This window comes from Pelophylax lessonae (assembly GCF_965119305.1).
Source record: "Pelophylax lessonae genome assembly, chromosome: 6".
Lineage (NCBI taxonomy): Eukaryota > Metazoa > Chordata > Amphibia > Anura > Ranidae > Pelophylax > Pelophylax lessonae.
In genome coordinates, this window is record NC_138773.1 from 222,545,537 (window position 1) to 222,558,866 (window position 13,330).

Sequence of the window (13,330 nt, forward strand, 5' to 3'; positions counted from 1 at the left end):
CTCCATCCAGCCGGCAGTGGTGCCGGCTGGTTGCTCGGGTCTCCCGGGTGGGACGGGAGACCCGGCAGTGCCGCGGGAGGGGGCCGTCCACTCCCGCCCGCTGGGGTAACGATCGAGCGGCTCCAGAGCCGCATTGGTCGTTACCGCCGGAAAGCCAACAGCCGGCTCTAAGCAAAGGTACCGGGATGATGCCTCTAGCTAGAGGCATCATCCCGGTATAACCACACAAAGTCAGCCGACGTACGGGTACGTCACTTAGCGGTAAGTGGTTAAAGCTAACAATAGCATGCTCATACGAAAGATGACACATGTAAATAATGTTAACACTAATACAATAGGATTTCAACAACTGCAAAATCTCAACACATTTCACAAGTTCTGCGTCTTCAGGAGATATCATGCTGATAATGACAAGATAGTTCATTACTGTTACAAAACTACAGGAAAAGAAGAAAAAAAAATGTTAAGGGTTAGCAAAAAATAATTACTCACAGCTAGTCATCCAGATGTTGTAGATTTTAGAAAAATATATAAACTTTTTACGATCACAACTTTTGTTTGTTTACTTCTGAGATGGTTTGGCACCATCAAAACCCCACATTTTGCTTTCCCAATTTTCGTTACAAGTTTAAAAAGTGGTACCCTTTGAATTAAAAAAAAAAAAAAAAAAAAAAAAAATGTTGCATACACAGTTATAAAAACTACAAAAACAGAATCACCATCAGCTTTCAGCTTTTAAACCATATTCAAAAGGTTATTCCAGCAGAGTATGCAGTGTCCTTGTTTATTTTGTATTCTATTGAGAATTTACAAAACTGTCAGCAATATGAAATGCTTCATGTACTGTTGATAAACAGCACATATGTAGCCAGTTTCATTTTGTATCTTGCTTGGGTCTGCCTGGCTTGTTATTGCACAGGGAGCAGCTGAAAGCAGGCGATACAGTCAATAAGCCAATTTGAGGGCGCAAACCAGACCTTGCCTTGACGTACTCTGCCTGGGACATATTTGGAAGTCTTATCATAAATGATATACTGTGTGCAGAACCTTTGATCAGAGTCAGCATCAGCATGGTAAGCTACAGTGTTAATAGTCTGGGTCACATCACTATCCGGCTTTGGTTGGCGAATGAGAATTTGTCCTCCAGCAGCTTTGACCAGCTCAGTCAGGTCTTCCTTTTTGTGTTCTTTGAAGGATCCAAGGAAATAAAAATGACATCCATCCAGGAGTTTAGGAAGCTAAGTAAAATACAATAAAAAAAAAACAACAAATTACATAAGGCAGGGAACTTTTCCATAGCGCTTAAGGACACTTCTCAGAAAGTTGGACACCAGAGTGACATTCTACAGCTGCTTACATTACAGGAATAGAACAGTGTATGTCATTTAAAAAAAAAACTGAGAAAAATAAAAATCCTGATGCTGCCCAAAGCAATTATTTGGTATTAAGATCTAAAATTTCTCAATTGAAAATGAAAAGGAACATCCAAGGGGCAAAGACACTATATTTACATTTAGACCAAGATACAAGATATCTTCTACAGTAAGGCTTCGTTTCCACTATTGCGACTTGCTGTGCGACTTGATACATGTCAAGTCGCACAGCAAGTCAAAAGCCATTGATTTCAATTTGGCCCGTTTGAGTTGCGGCGACTTCAAAAGTAGTTCGTGCACTACTTTTGGGCCGACTTCAGTGCGACTTCCCTCTATAATGAGGGACAAGTCGCACTGAGAGCCGCAAACAACTTTCACTACGAAGTCACGCTAGAAGTAGCACAACTTCGTAGCCGCGGTAGTGGAAAGGGAGCCTTAGTCCACCCAAGACACAAACGTTAGGGGCTGCTATGGCCAGTTATATAGGAAAAGTCTCATGGATGAATTTGGGGATCTGTCTATGCTAAAAATGACGGGATATTACAAACCCAAGTCAGTAACTTGGATCAATTATTTTTCCTAAAAATCTTCAATTCAGAGACATAAACAACGCATATGTGAGGAATACATGTTTTTGCATGAAATGGCCATTTGACTGTTGAATTTATTTCCTAACAAATCACTTTTTGTTTATCTAAGGAGCATCATAGATCACATTATTTTTACTTTACAAGGCGATAATCAATATATTTTGGGAATTCGTGAACTGAAAAAAAAAAAGCATGCTAATGACAATAATGTCTACAATATACTTTTGTACATCAAGCCTTAACTGTGGTATACGCACAAGGTTGTAATGTTTTCAAATAGAAACGGTTACAAAGACCAGTCACAGCAGTTTTAAAGTATTTTGCACAGAGCCCAGGCCCCGTTTTAATTGTACCATAAACACATACAGCAACTACCTATCAGTCATATTGCTAGTAAAACTGGGTAAAATGTGAGCTCCTTCTGTCTTAAGGGTACATATAACATGAAAATCTAGCTTGCGCTCATATGCACCTTATGTATTGCATATTTAAAATGTAAGTCTATGCAATTCTTATTTTAAAGCTTCACACTAGGCACAAAACTCTGAACTGATGGGATTTTTCTTTTTTCTATAAAAAGGAAAAAAGGCCAAAGGTCTAAAAAAACAAACAAAAACAAAAAAAAAAAAAAAAAACTGTTTTCCCTACTTTTTGTTAAAATAAAAATGCCGGAATAGTACGAAAACCCCTTTTCCTGAATATGAAAAAAAATAGATGCCTAGTGTATCATCCATCCCCATATGTAACATACACACAACCAATATTCGCCCAAGGGACTTTACAAGAAGCATAATAAAAAAGTCATAAAATATCAATTTATTGTACGATTGAACACATGTATAAAGTACACATAAAAATGTTTAGCATATCAAGCCAATGGGTTACACACAATATATACTGTACAGCAAGCTGGTATATTTTCAAATACATAAAGTATCTTACAAAAGTGAGTACACCCTCACATTTTTGTAAATATTTTGTTATATCTTTTAAAGTGATAACACTGAGGAAATGACACTTTGCTACAATGTAAAGTAGTGAGTGTATAACTTGTATACCAGTGTAAATTTGCTGTCCCCCTCAAAATAACTCAACACACAGCCATTAATGTCTAAACCATTGGCAACAAAAGCGAGTACACCTCTAAGTGACAATATCCAAATTGGGCCCAATTAGCCATTTTCCCTTCCCGATGTCATGTGACTCGTTAGTGTTACAAGGTCTCCGGTGTGAAATTTGTGGTTATCGCTCTCCCTCTCTCATACTGGTCACTGGAAGTTCAACATGAAATCTCATGGCAAAAAACTCTCAGAGGATCTGAAAAAAATAATTATTGCTCTACATAAAGATGGCCTAGGCCAGTGATGGCGAACCTTGGCACCCCAGATGTTTTGGAACTACATTTCCCATGATGCTCATGCACTCTGCAGTGGAGTTGAGTATCATGGGAAATGTAGTTCCAAAACATCTGGGATGCCAAGGTTTGCCATCACTAGCCTAGGCTATAAGAAGATTGCCAAGCCCTGAAACGGAGCTGCTGCACGGTGGCCAAGACCATACAGTGGTTGAGCAGGACAGGTTCATCAAATTGGTCTGCATGGCTGTCGTCCCAGAAGGAAGCCTCTTCTAAAGATGACGCACAAGAAAGCCAGCAAACAGTTTGCTGAAGACAAGCAAACTAAGGGTATGCCACTTCTTGGAGCTCCCCCTTTTTTCACAATTTACTGCTTCACTGAGTGGCAATTGCTATCGCTATACTTTTGGCACTCTGACACCCAAGCTACAGATGGTTGACTGCCTGTCTCTCCTCTCCATTTGCACAGTCACAGAACGCTTTGCATTTTGTGAACCCCGTTTAGAAAATCAAAAGTTTTCTAGGAGTGGACAGGGGAGAGGAAGGCCGGGCAGAGGGACTGCTGTGTAGCAGAGCTCTCCTCTTGGAGAAAAAGAGTATAGGAAAAACTATAATATCCACACTCAGTAAACTAGTTAATTCTAAACAAAAGAGATCTGAAGAAGATCCAGGAGGTGGCATACAACTCCTTGCAGTTAACTCCTTGTATGCCAGCAAGTCACTGGCCTACCACAGAAGCATTCAGGCAAGTTTTTTTTTTAATTTACTGGCTACATGCTTGTTTCAGGTGAATCATTTACTGGGTAATGATGCCAGGATCAAGAGAACGGTTTTAAAGCTCAGTGAGCAAAAGAAGCTTCTATACTTAGTTGCTTATGTCACTCTAAAGAAGGCGGTTGCAATCGCTGAGGCCTTTAAGAATTTTAAATGAAAGTTTTATTACTTTAATTCCCTGTTCACTCGGTCTCCAAGGAGTGTCACGGCCCCTGCTGTAATCTCTGCAGTCTAACTGAAAATAAAAAATCCAAAAGGAGACTGAGACTACCTAATAGCAAATGGACAGACCTAGGAACTCAAAGGTATTGCCTAACTCATTGGAAGTAATAAGGAGCCTGCAGGTTATTCTCCAGATTTGTGCTAGTGGTTAAATTCCAGACATAAAAGCTGCCCTTGACTTCTGGGAAGCATTGCTAATATTCCACAATAGGAAATAAAGGCAAGAATGTAAAAATGAGCATATTCTTACTTGTTTATTACAGAACACAAATCTCATATTAACAGTGGCCATAATTGGCTCCCTAAATATAAACTTATTGCAGCAGAACAAGCTTTTGCTGGTCACAGAAACCTGAATATAAGAGTTTTAACGAAGAGATAAAATATTTACCATCTGTTCTCGGTTGAGTCGAGCTCTGTGTGGTCCTCCCTTTATCTCGTGTGCTTCTTCTGGCTCTTGGCCACGTGACTCTAGGCAGGCCTTCACCCCTGAACAAGCATAGGAGAAATTGTACACATGAATATTATATGTGGCTTATGAGATCGATGGTAACTTACCTGCAAGGTTGTACATGAGGTAATGACAATATTAAAATCTCTAAAAACACCCTGCTAGTGGCACCAATTAAACAGGAATGCACAGGCACACAGGCCAGCTTAAGGGACACAGAGCTGAAAAGTTAACCAGATGAAAGTTAGAACCTAAGAATAAAAAATACATTCAATATCTATCATACACTGCACAAGGAATGAGTAACTCTTTAGAGTACAACCAATGTGGATTTACACTCTAGATCAGGGGTCCTCAAACTACGGCCCTCCAGCTGTGGCGGAACTACACATCCCATGAGGCATTGTAAAAGTCTGACATTCACAGACATGACTAGGCATGATGGGAATTGTAGTTCCTGAACAACTGGAGGGCCATAGTTTGAAGACCCCTGCTCTAGATTGTTGTACACTTTCTCATTAGTATTTCGATCTATTGCAGCCTTTTTTTTTTTTTAATTTTAAACCAGTCCAAGGTAGTGTGTACAGGAGTGTTTGTATTTATACATAATGAAGACTTTCTGTAAAAGCCATGATCACAATACAAATTGCCTCAGCTGGCAATTACCATACTTCAGCTATCAAAAAAGTTTGCAAAATTGTTATATAAATCTGTGTCCAATTACCCTGCTCCAAAAGGAAACAAGCAAAAGACCAAGATAATCTTTCACACTAGAATATTACCAGTAACGAAGGGTGTAAATGATTGACCACATGATGGGGATAGGCTGCTATGCAATATCCAACTTTTAGCAGATTTCATAAAGCTTGCTATTCTCTGCATGGACCACTGATTCCTACATGAGTCTATGAAAGTCCATGTCCTGAGAACTGAGCTTTGTTCATTCTAAATCGTTCTATATGGTTAATTATTAACACCATTTTAAAGAAAGCCTGAACATTAAAGTGGTAGTACACCCTCACATATACCCAGTGAAGTGATTAGCCTCAGATGATACACAGTAATTAAACAAATCCTACTAAATACAGCAAGTTTTACTTGTTTATCTGCAGTCTTAATTTTTTTTACATCCCTTCAAGCGTGCTGAATTTAGATAAAACCCGAATTCATCTGTCAGGAGCAAATAGGAGGGGGCGGGAAGCTGCAGTTAGAGCTCTTGTACAGTGTGTGAGAGCTGATTGGAGGAAAGAGGCACCCCCCCCCTACACACACAGTACAGGAACAATGCAGAGCTGTGTTGTGAACAGACAGGCTGTATGCTGGAGCTCTCCTCCTCCGTCACCATTTTATTATCATGTTTCGGGATAACTTGTGTCAGAAGTGACTCATAACTGATAACAGAGGACCAAAGCACCAGAGAGAATAGACACCTAGACCTTTGGAGAGAGACAAGTAAACACTACAGATATACAGTATGTTCTTTGTTCAGATTTCATGATAAAGGTTTACAACCACTTTAACTTACTTTTTCTGTTTAGGGAAAGTATCAGTCAATCTGAACCCCCCCCCCCCCCCTCCTCAAATGCCTAGTCTTTTGGTCATGTGTCAACACTGTAGGAAGGCTGGAGAAGAATGTTCATCTGAAAGGGTAAATATAGCAGCCCTTTTACTTTATTCACCCAACAAGCAGTTGACTCAGGAAGGTGATGCCACCACCTGCCTATGCAGGATGGCAGAAATGTGTGAACTACAACACTTACCAAGTAAAAGTTCACATACATTTCAGTTGTGATTTAGCAGTGTGGCTAAAGTTTATACAGTGAAACCAAAAAAATGTTCTAAATTGTACAAAATTCTCAAATCACTGTAACACAGTTTTGTTCTCAGCTAGCTTAATACAGACAGGAATTTAGTCATTCTGCACAGATGTGCTGGTAGTTAAAGAAGCTCCATTGGTCTTCACTTAGAACTACTTACATTCTCCCAAAGTCATTACAACCTAGCAATGTTTCCTGCAATAATTGGGATCCCTACAGGCAGAGCACTCAGCAGAAAATAAACTGAACAGCGAGTACTCCAGCCACTGCACAATAGATACATATTTCTAAGCATGTTTTAGCTTCAACACCTCTATTGCACCTACACAGTGGGGTCACCAAATAGATTAGAATCCAAGGAGCTAGGAAAGAAGAGTATCTAAAGAAAACAACACAACTCTCTCCAAATGTTTGGCAGCTAGGAGTCATTTTAAGGAGTAATATTTCTTAAAATCTGCTCAGTCCTACATACAGGTGTCTTTTATATCATGTCACTGAAAAGCACTACCAGCTATGCAAGGTCGTCAAGTTCTAGGCTTGGGGATGTTTTCTTATTTCTTTATAAGCATCTTACAGGTCCAGCCTTAGCTTCCAAATCCAATTAGCTAAAAAAAAAAATTCAGTTGAAAAATCCATAATATTTCTATTTTGCCGAGTACATCTTCAATAACTGGCAAGAGCAAAAAAAAGTTAATGCACAGTCCTGGCTAAAAGCACAGCTAAAAGCCTGCTGAACCAGGCTGTGAGACTTATTAGAACAGAGTAGAGTTCAAAAGTTTGAACACACTGAGGATGATTCGACTAAAACAGGAGAATGCAAAATTTGATACAGCTCTGCAAAGAAACCAATCAGCTTCCAGGTTTTTGTGTCAAAGCTCAATTGAACAAGCTGAATTTAGAAGCGGATTGGCTACCATGCACAGCTGCACCAGATTTTGCACTCCACAGTTTTTACTTGCCTGGAGTTGCTTTTTAAACACAGTTGTTTTTCACTACAAAACCACAAGGACAAAGCGTTTAACCCAGATATGAAGCAACTTAAAACAACAATTTTCTTTCCCATGCTTACAAGACACTAAAAAATATAAACTATTAACCAGTTGCCGACTGCCCCACATATATACTGCTGGGCGGCAGAATCTCTGCGCGAAATCACATACCTGTACATATTTTGTGCTCGCAGGCCCGGTGATGTTCTGGTTAGATTCAGAACCGACCAATGATTTATGGCCTGGACCTGCTGATCGGTTCTGGCAAATGACAATGTCCTGTGCCTGTGTAATGTAAACACAGGCACAGGTAATAATGTAATCTTCTCTCCTGGATCCAGCGTGATAGAAAAGAACATCTACTGTGTGTACAAGCACTACACTGACACCAGATCACATAGTTGGGCACATTTAACCTCTTGATCACCCCCTAGTTAACCCTTTTACTCCCTGTTATTAGGTACAGTGTACAGATATTTAACTGATCACTTTGTTTAGTGTCACTGATGACACTAGATTGCATTAGCGCCAGTCCCAGATAGGGTCAGGGTACCCGCCATATATTCCCTAGTAACCCCCCTGATTTCCCCCAGTTAACCCTTTCACTGCCCTGTCACAGTGTCATTAGTAAAGTGTACAGATCTTTTTTCTGATCACTATATTAGTGTCATGGGTGACATCAGATAGCGTTAGTGTCAATCCCAGACAGCGTCAGATTCACTAATAAAGTTTAACCCTTTGATTGCCAGTAACACACACACACACACACACTATACACCTCCATTTACTAATATAGTCTAAATGGATCAATGTCTTTGATCAGATCTATACTAGAGCCCCCAATAAAGTGTACACAAAAATGCAGCGTTAGCAGGATCACCCCCTACACCTGCTAGCACCTGCGTTTAGCCCCTCCGCCCCCCTCTCCCCAACAAGTGCAGTGTCAGCAGATTATTGTCACTTCTGATACACAGTACACAAAACATTAGAGTCATATCTGATATCTGCTAGCGCTAGCTGGTACATTTCTTGTAGCGGTTCAAGCAGTCCTTGACAACCAGGTGCTTTTTACCTGTGAACAACACTAGGTATTGGGCAAAATGTCAAAAGAAAGGTACACTAGCAAAGAGGTCTACAGGATACTGAGCATGACAGATGAGAGCGATAGGGGGTCCTCACTGTCAGAATCATGCTCAGTATTTGAACCTGTGGAAAGCAGCGGCACCCTGACAGATAGCTCTGATGACAAAGTAGAGGTCCCTGCTAAGGTCAGGCGTACCCGACCCCATTCTCTGGTTGCTGTGGTGCTGCAATTGCATGATGATCCTCATATGCAGCAGAATGCCAGTTTTAGTGCCGCTCTACCTTCTGGTGACCACTAGCGGCCTAGTGCATCCTGGTCATAGACAAACCAGCCACCAAACATTCAAACACAGGCCCATAGAGCCCTTCCTGCTGCATTTGCAAATCCTGATTGGGAGCATACAAGTTCGGCAGTGCCCGTACTTCCCCTATTCACTGGCCAACCTGGGAATTCATGTGGAAACAGCAGATTTAACACCCCTTGTTTTTTTTTTTTTTTTTGCTGCTTTTCACGGAAGATCTGTAGGGATCTATTGTGGACCAAAGAAATTTATATGCCAATCTATTTATCGCCGCAAACCCAAATTTGACCCTTGCCAGGGAATTTGCATGGAAACATCACTGTTTCTGCATTTAAGACTTTTCTGGGATAATCCCCCAACAAGGGCATTATTAAAAAGGACAAGTTGCGATCATATTGGTCCACTGATCCAATTCATCATATGCCCGTGTTCTCTGCTACCTTGATCAGGACTAGATACGAGTAAATCTTGCGGTTTTTGCACTTCAACAACAATGACCTTGGTCATCCTCGGGGTGACCCTGGATATGATCGACTCCACAAAATTCGGCTCTTCGCAAATCATTTGAACCAAAAATCTGCAGCCTTGTATATGCCCCCAACAAGATTTCTGTGTAGAGGAGTCCCTGATTAGGTTTCTATCCGCCTTGCTTATAAGCAGTTTCTCCCCAGCAAGTGTGCCAGATATGGGGTCAAAATGTATAAGCTCTGTGACAGGGCAACAGACTATACATGGAGTTTCCGGATTTACGAGGGAAAAGATAGCAATGTGGAGCCTACCGACTGCCCAGACTACATATGGAGCAGTGGCAAGATTGTTTGGGACTTGGTGTCAACCCTTATTTGGAAAGGGGTACCACTTGTATGTAGACAATTATTACACAAACGTGCCACTTTTTAGAGACCTTTATGAATTTGGAATTAGAGAATGTGGCAGTGTGCAACCTAATTGCTGGGACCTCCCCTAATGGCTTGTAAATGCCCCATGTAGACGGGGGGGGGGGGGAGGGAGCCTGCTTGAATTGTAATGAATTGCTTGCAGTGAAGTGGAATGATAAATGGAACATTTTTCTTCTGTCTTCCATTCATGCAGATATGCAGGGCCGGATTAAGAGCATCATGGGCTTGGTGCTGAGGATTTTGAAGGGCCTTAAGGGCCGTGCCTTGGCATGCACCCAGAGGAGGAATGGTGCAGCCATGCATGCCTAATTCCACATGGGATGCTGTCTCTGAAGCCCATAAACACATCCATGCATCGGCAACTGTCCCTCCTTGTCCGGCCTTCGTGCTGTGTGGGGAGGTTCTGAGGGAGCTGCCTGGGGAAGCGAGCATAGAAGCCAGACTTCTGTGTTTACAAGTGACAGAAGAGCGGTAACAGTGAATATGGCCAACCCAGGGCCTATAGAAAGGTAGGGGCCTGGAGCTGCAGCTCCAATAGCCCCTACGTTAATCTGGCCCTGCAGATATGACAGTCCAAACTGCAACGGCGACTGGTGTTGAGGAGCCCTTCTGTGTCCAACGACTACAACCTTAACATAGGCAGGGTGGACTTCAACAACCAGATGATAGGGCCACACTTAATTTCTCGTAAGGCAAGTGTCTGTATACTTATTCCAATTGGCTCTGCTGAACGCTCATGTGCTATAAAAAGCGTCAGGAAGCGGATCCTTCCTAAAATTCCAGGAAGAGATCATCACAGCCCTTTTGTTTCCAGAAGGTGCTGCGGCCCTATTTCGCAATCCAGATGCAGTGAGCCAGCTGCATGAGAGGCATTTTCCGGATGTCCTTCCTGGTACCTGTACCCAAAAAGCACCCCAAAAAAGATGAAGGAGCACGCATGCTCCGAACGCGTGCCACACCTATCACTTGTGATGCCCGACACGTCAGCTCCACCAGGGATCCTCGGGACAGCTCCAGGAAGTGTTGCTATCCACCTACACAACCGAAGGCTCCATCCGGCCGCTCTGACTAGCCACTTCTGGACCGAAAGATTTTCCCCCTTAACGATCAGGCCATTTTTTGGGACTTGGTACTGCCTTATTTTAATTGACAATTGCGCAGTCGTGTTACGTTGTACCCATATACAATTGATGTCCTTTTATTCCCACAAATAGAGCTTTCTTTTGGTGGTATTTGATCACCTCTGTGATTTTTATTTTTTGCGCTATGAACAAAAAAAAGAGCGACAATTCAATTCTGAAAAAAAAAAAAAAAAAACAATATTTTTCACATTCTGCTACATAACATTCCCAATAAAAAAAAATTAAATTTTTTTTATAATTTTAGGCCAATTTGTATTCTGCTACATATTTTTGGTGAATCCCAATAAGCGTATTTTGATTGGTTTGCGCAAAATGTATCGCGTCTACAAACTAGGGGAGAGATTTATGTAATTTTTATTTATTTATTTTCTACTAATAATGGTGGCTATCAGAGATTTTTAGCAGGACATTGACATTACGGCGGACGGATCAGACACCTGACATTTTTGGGGGGACCAGTGACATTACTACAATAATCAGTGCTAAAGATATGCACTTTTTCCCAAAAAGGAAAAACTGTTTGCTGTAACTGATTATAATGTATTAGCTGGAGTTCAGTTTCAATGTGTTAAGTGTATTTATATCTGCTAGAACGCTGATGCTGTCCAAAGGTGCCCCCTGCGCTCCTTCATCCAGACAGGATGGTGTGTTACTAGCCAAATCTCCAGGTGAAAACAGAGGGGAAAAAGCTCAAATAAAGAAAACTAATTCAGCCACTACATTTAATGATTGGTAAGCTGCAATATATTACATGGGTTTACTACCGCTTTATTTCCTTGCTGGAAAAGCTTACAAGTATCAGCACAGAGAAAGGATAAACTTTATGTTAAATAATTATTTTAAAGTAGTGGTCAATTCGTAAATGAAAGAATCATATATACTGTAAATGCATAGCCTTTACTTGGACTTTTGTAATCAGCATGATCTGATTTAGAACAGGAACAAACCTCAATAAAACAAAGCAAATAAATTCTAAAAATGCTTAGGTTATCAGAACCTCCATTACATCAAAGTCCCCCCCCACAACAGAACCCCCCTTACATCAGAGGACCGGATAAAAACTTGCAGTAGGCTGCAGTTTGGTGATCCCTGCTTTAAATGATAGAGGATGCCCTCAAAACTATAGATGTCCTTGTTGCCTTACCCCCTCCCCCCCCACACACACACTTCAATTTTAGCCCCCTCAGCTGCTACCTTGGCTAGGTAGTTACATTATTCTTCCCAACCCTGTAAAATTCTAGAAAAACATGCAATCAAACAACCTATGTTAGTTTGTATTGTATTTTCAATGTGCTGGAGCTCCAGGTACTCCATGATTACTTTATCATTTACCTATATTTCTACCTCTTTATATGATAATGTGTGTACTGGTATTTGTGTTCTTCTAAAACAGAATGCCAAATTTAACATTGGTGATTGTTGGACATAGTAACTGGTTACCAATATGTGTTTGGCTACACCAGGGGTCCTCAAACTACGGCCCTCCAGCTGTTGCGGAACTACACCTCCCACGAGGCATTGGAAAACTCTGACATTTACAGACATGACTAGGCATGATGGGAATTGTAGTTCCTGAACTGGAGGGCCATAGTTTGAAGACCCCTGGGCTACAATTTCATATGCTCTTTGTAAAAAACTGACCTGACTGTTCTGTTAAAATAATACCCAATTAAAATTAAAAAGAATCTAAACCAATGCCTTTCAGAGTGGATATCCTGTGGTCTTACTCGTTTCTTGCACAGGGCTCCAATCAACAATACAGCCCAGGGAATGTTACACAACAGGGTCTGAATAGAAAGATGCACTCTAGATACATAATTCACATGTGCCATTAGCTGACAATACATCTACAACTTACAAGTATATTGAAGGATCCAGCAGCCGGCTGACATCCCCATCATACACTTTAAGGTACGGAGCATGGGATCCTCCCCAACAATGAGGTGAGTTACTAAAAGACAAGAGGATAACCATAAATTTACAACAAAATCTTAGAACTTCATTTTATGCGTCTTGTTCTTTGAGGCTTCAATGAATACTATGTTCAAACCATAGAACACAAAAAATAAACATTAAAGTAAACATTAAAAAGCAGAGCAGTTCAAACGGAGCGAATGATGAAAAAATAGAAAATCAGGTGTTACGTTCACTAAAAACTGCATGCCAATGGATCAGTAGGTCTGGAGATACAGGCTGCGTAATACAGTGGGTACGGAAAGTATTCAGACCCCCTTACATTTTTCACTCTTTGTTATATTGCAGCCATTTGCTAAAATCATTTAAGTTCATTCTTCTTCCTCATGAATGTACACATAGCACCCCATACTGACAGAA

General features: G+C 41.0%; 1 protein-coding gene across 1 annotated transcript in view; it reads right to left on the minus strand.

Moving 5' to 3' along the window:
* Positions 1-780: 780 nt before the first annotated feature.
* BARD1 (BRCA1 associated RING domain 1) overlaps positions 781-13,330 on the minus strand; it is a 141,784-nt gene continuing 129,234 nt past the window's right edge. Inside the window, exons 9-11 of the mRNA XM_082260583.1 lie at positions 12,855-12,947; positions 4,705-4,802; positions 781-1,238 (exon numbers count right to left, since the gene is read on the minus strand). Of these exons, the coding sequence (XP_082116709.1) occupies positions 909-1,238; positions 4,705-4,802; positions 12,855-12,947 (521 nt within the window). The 3' untranslated portion in view covers positions 781-908. The remainder of the gene's footprint in view (positions 1,239-4,704; positions 4,803-12,854; positions 12,948-13,330) is intronic.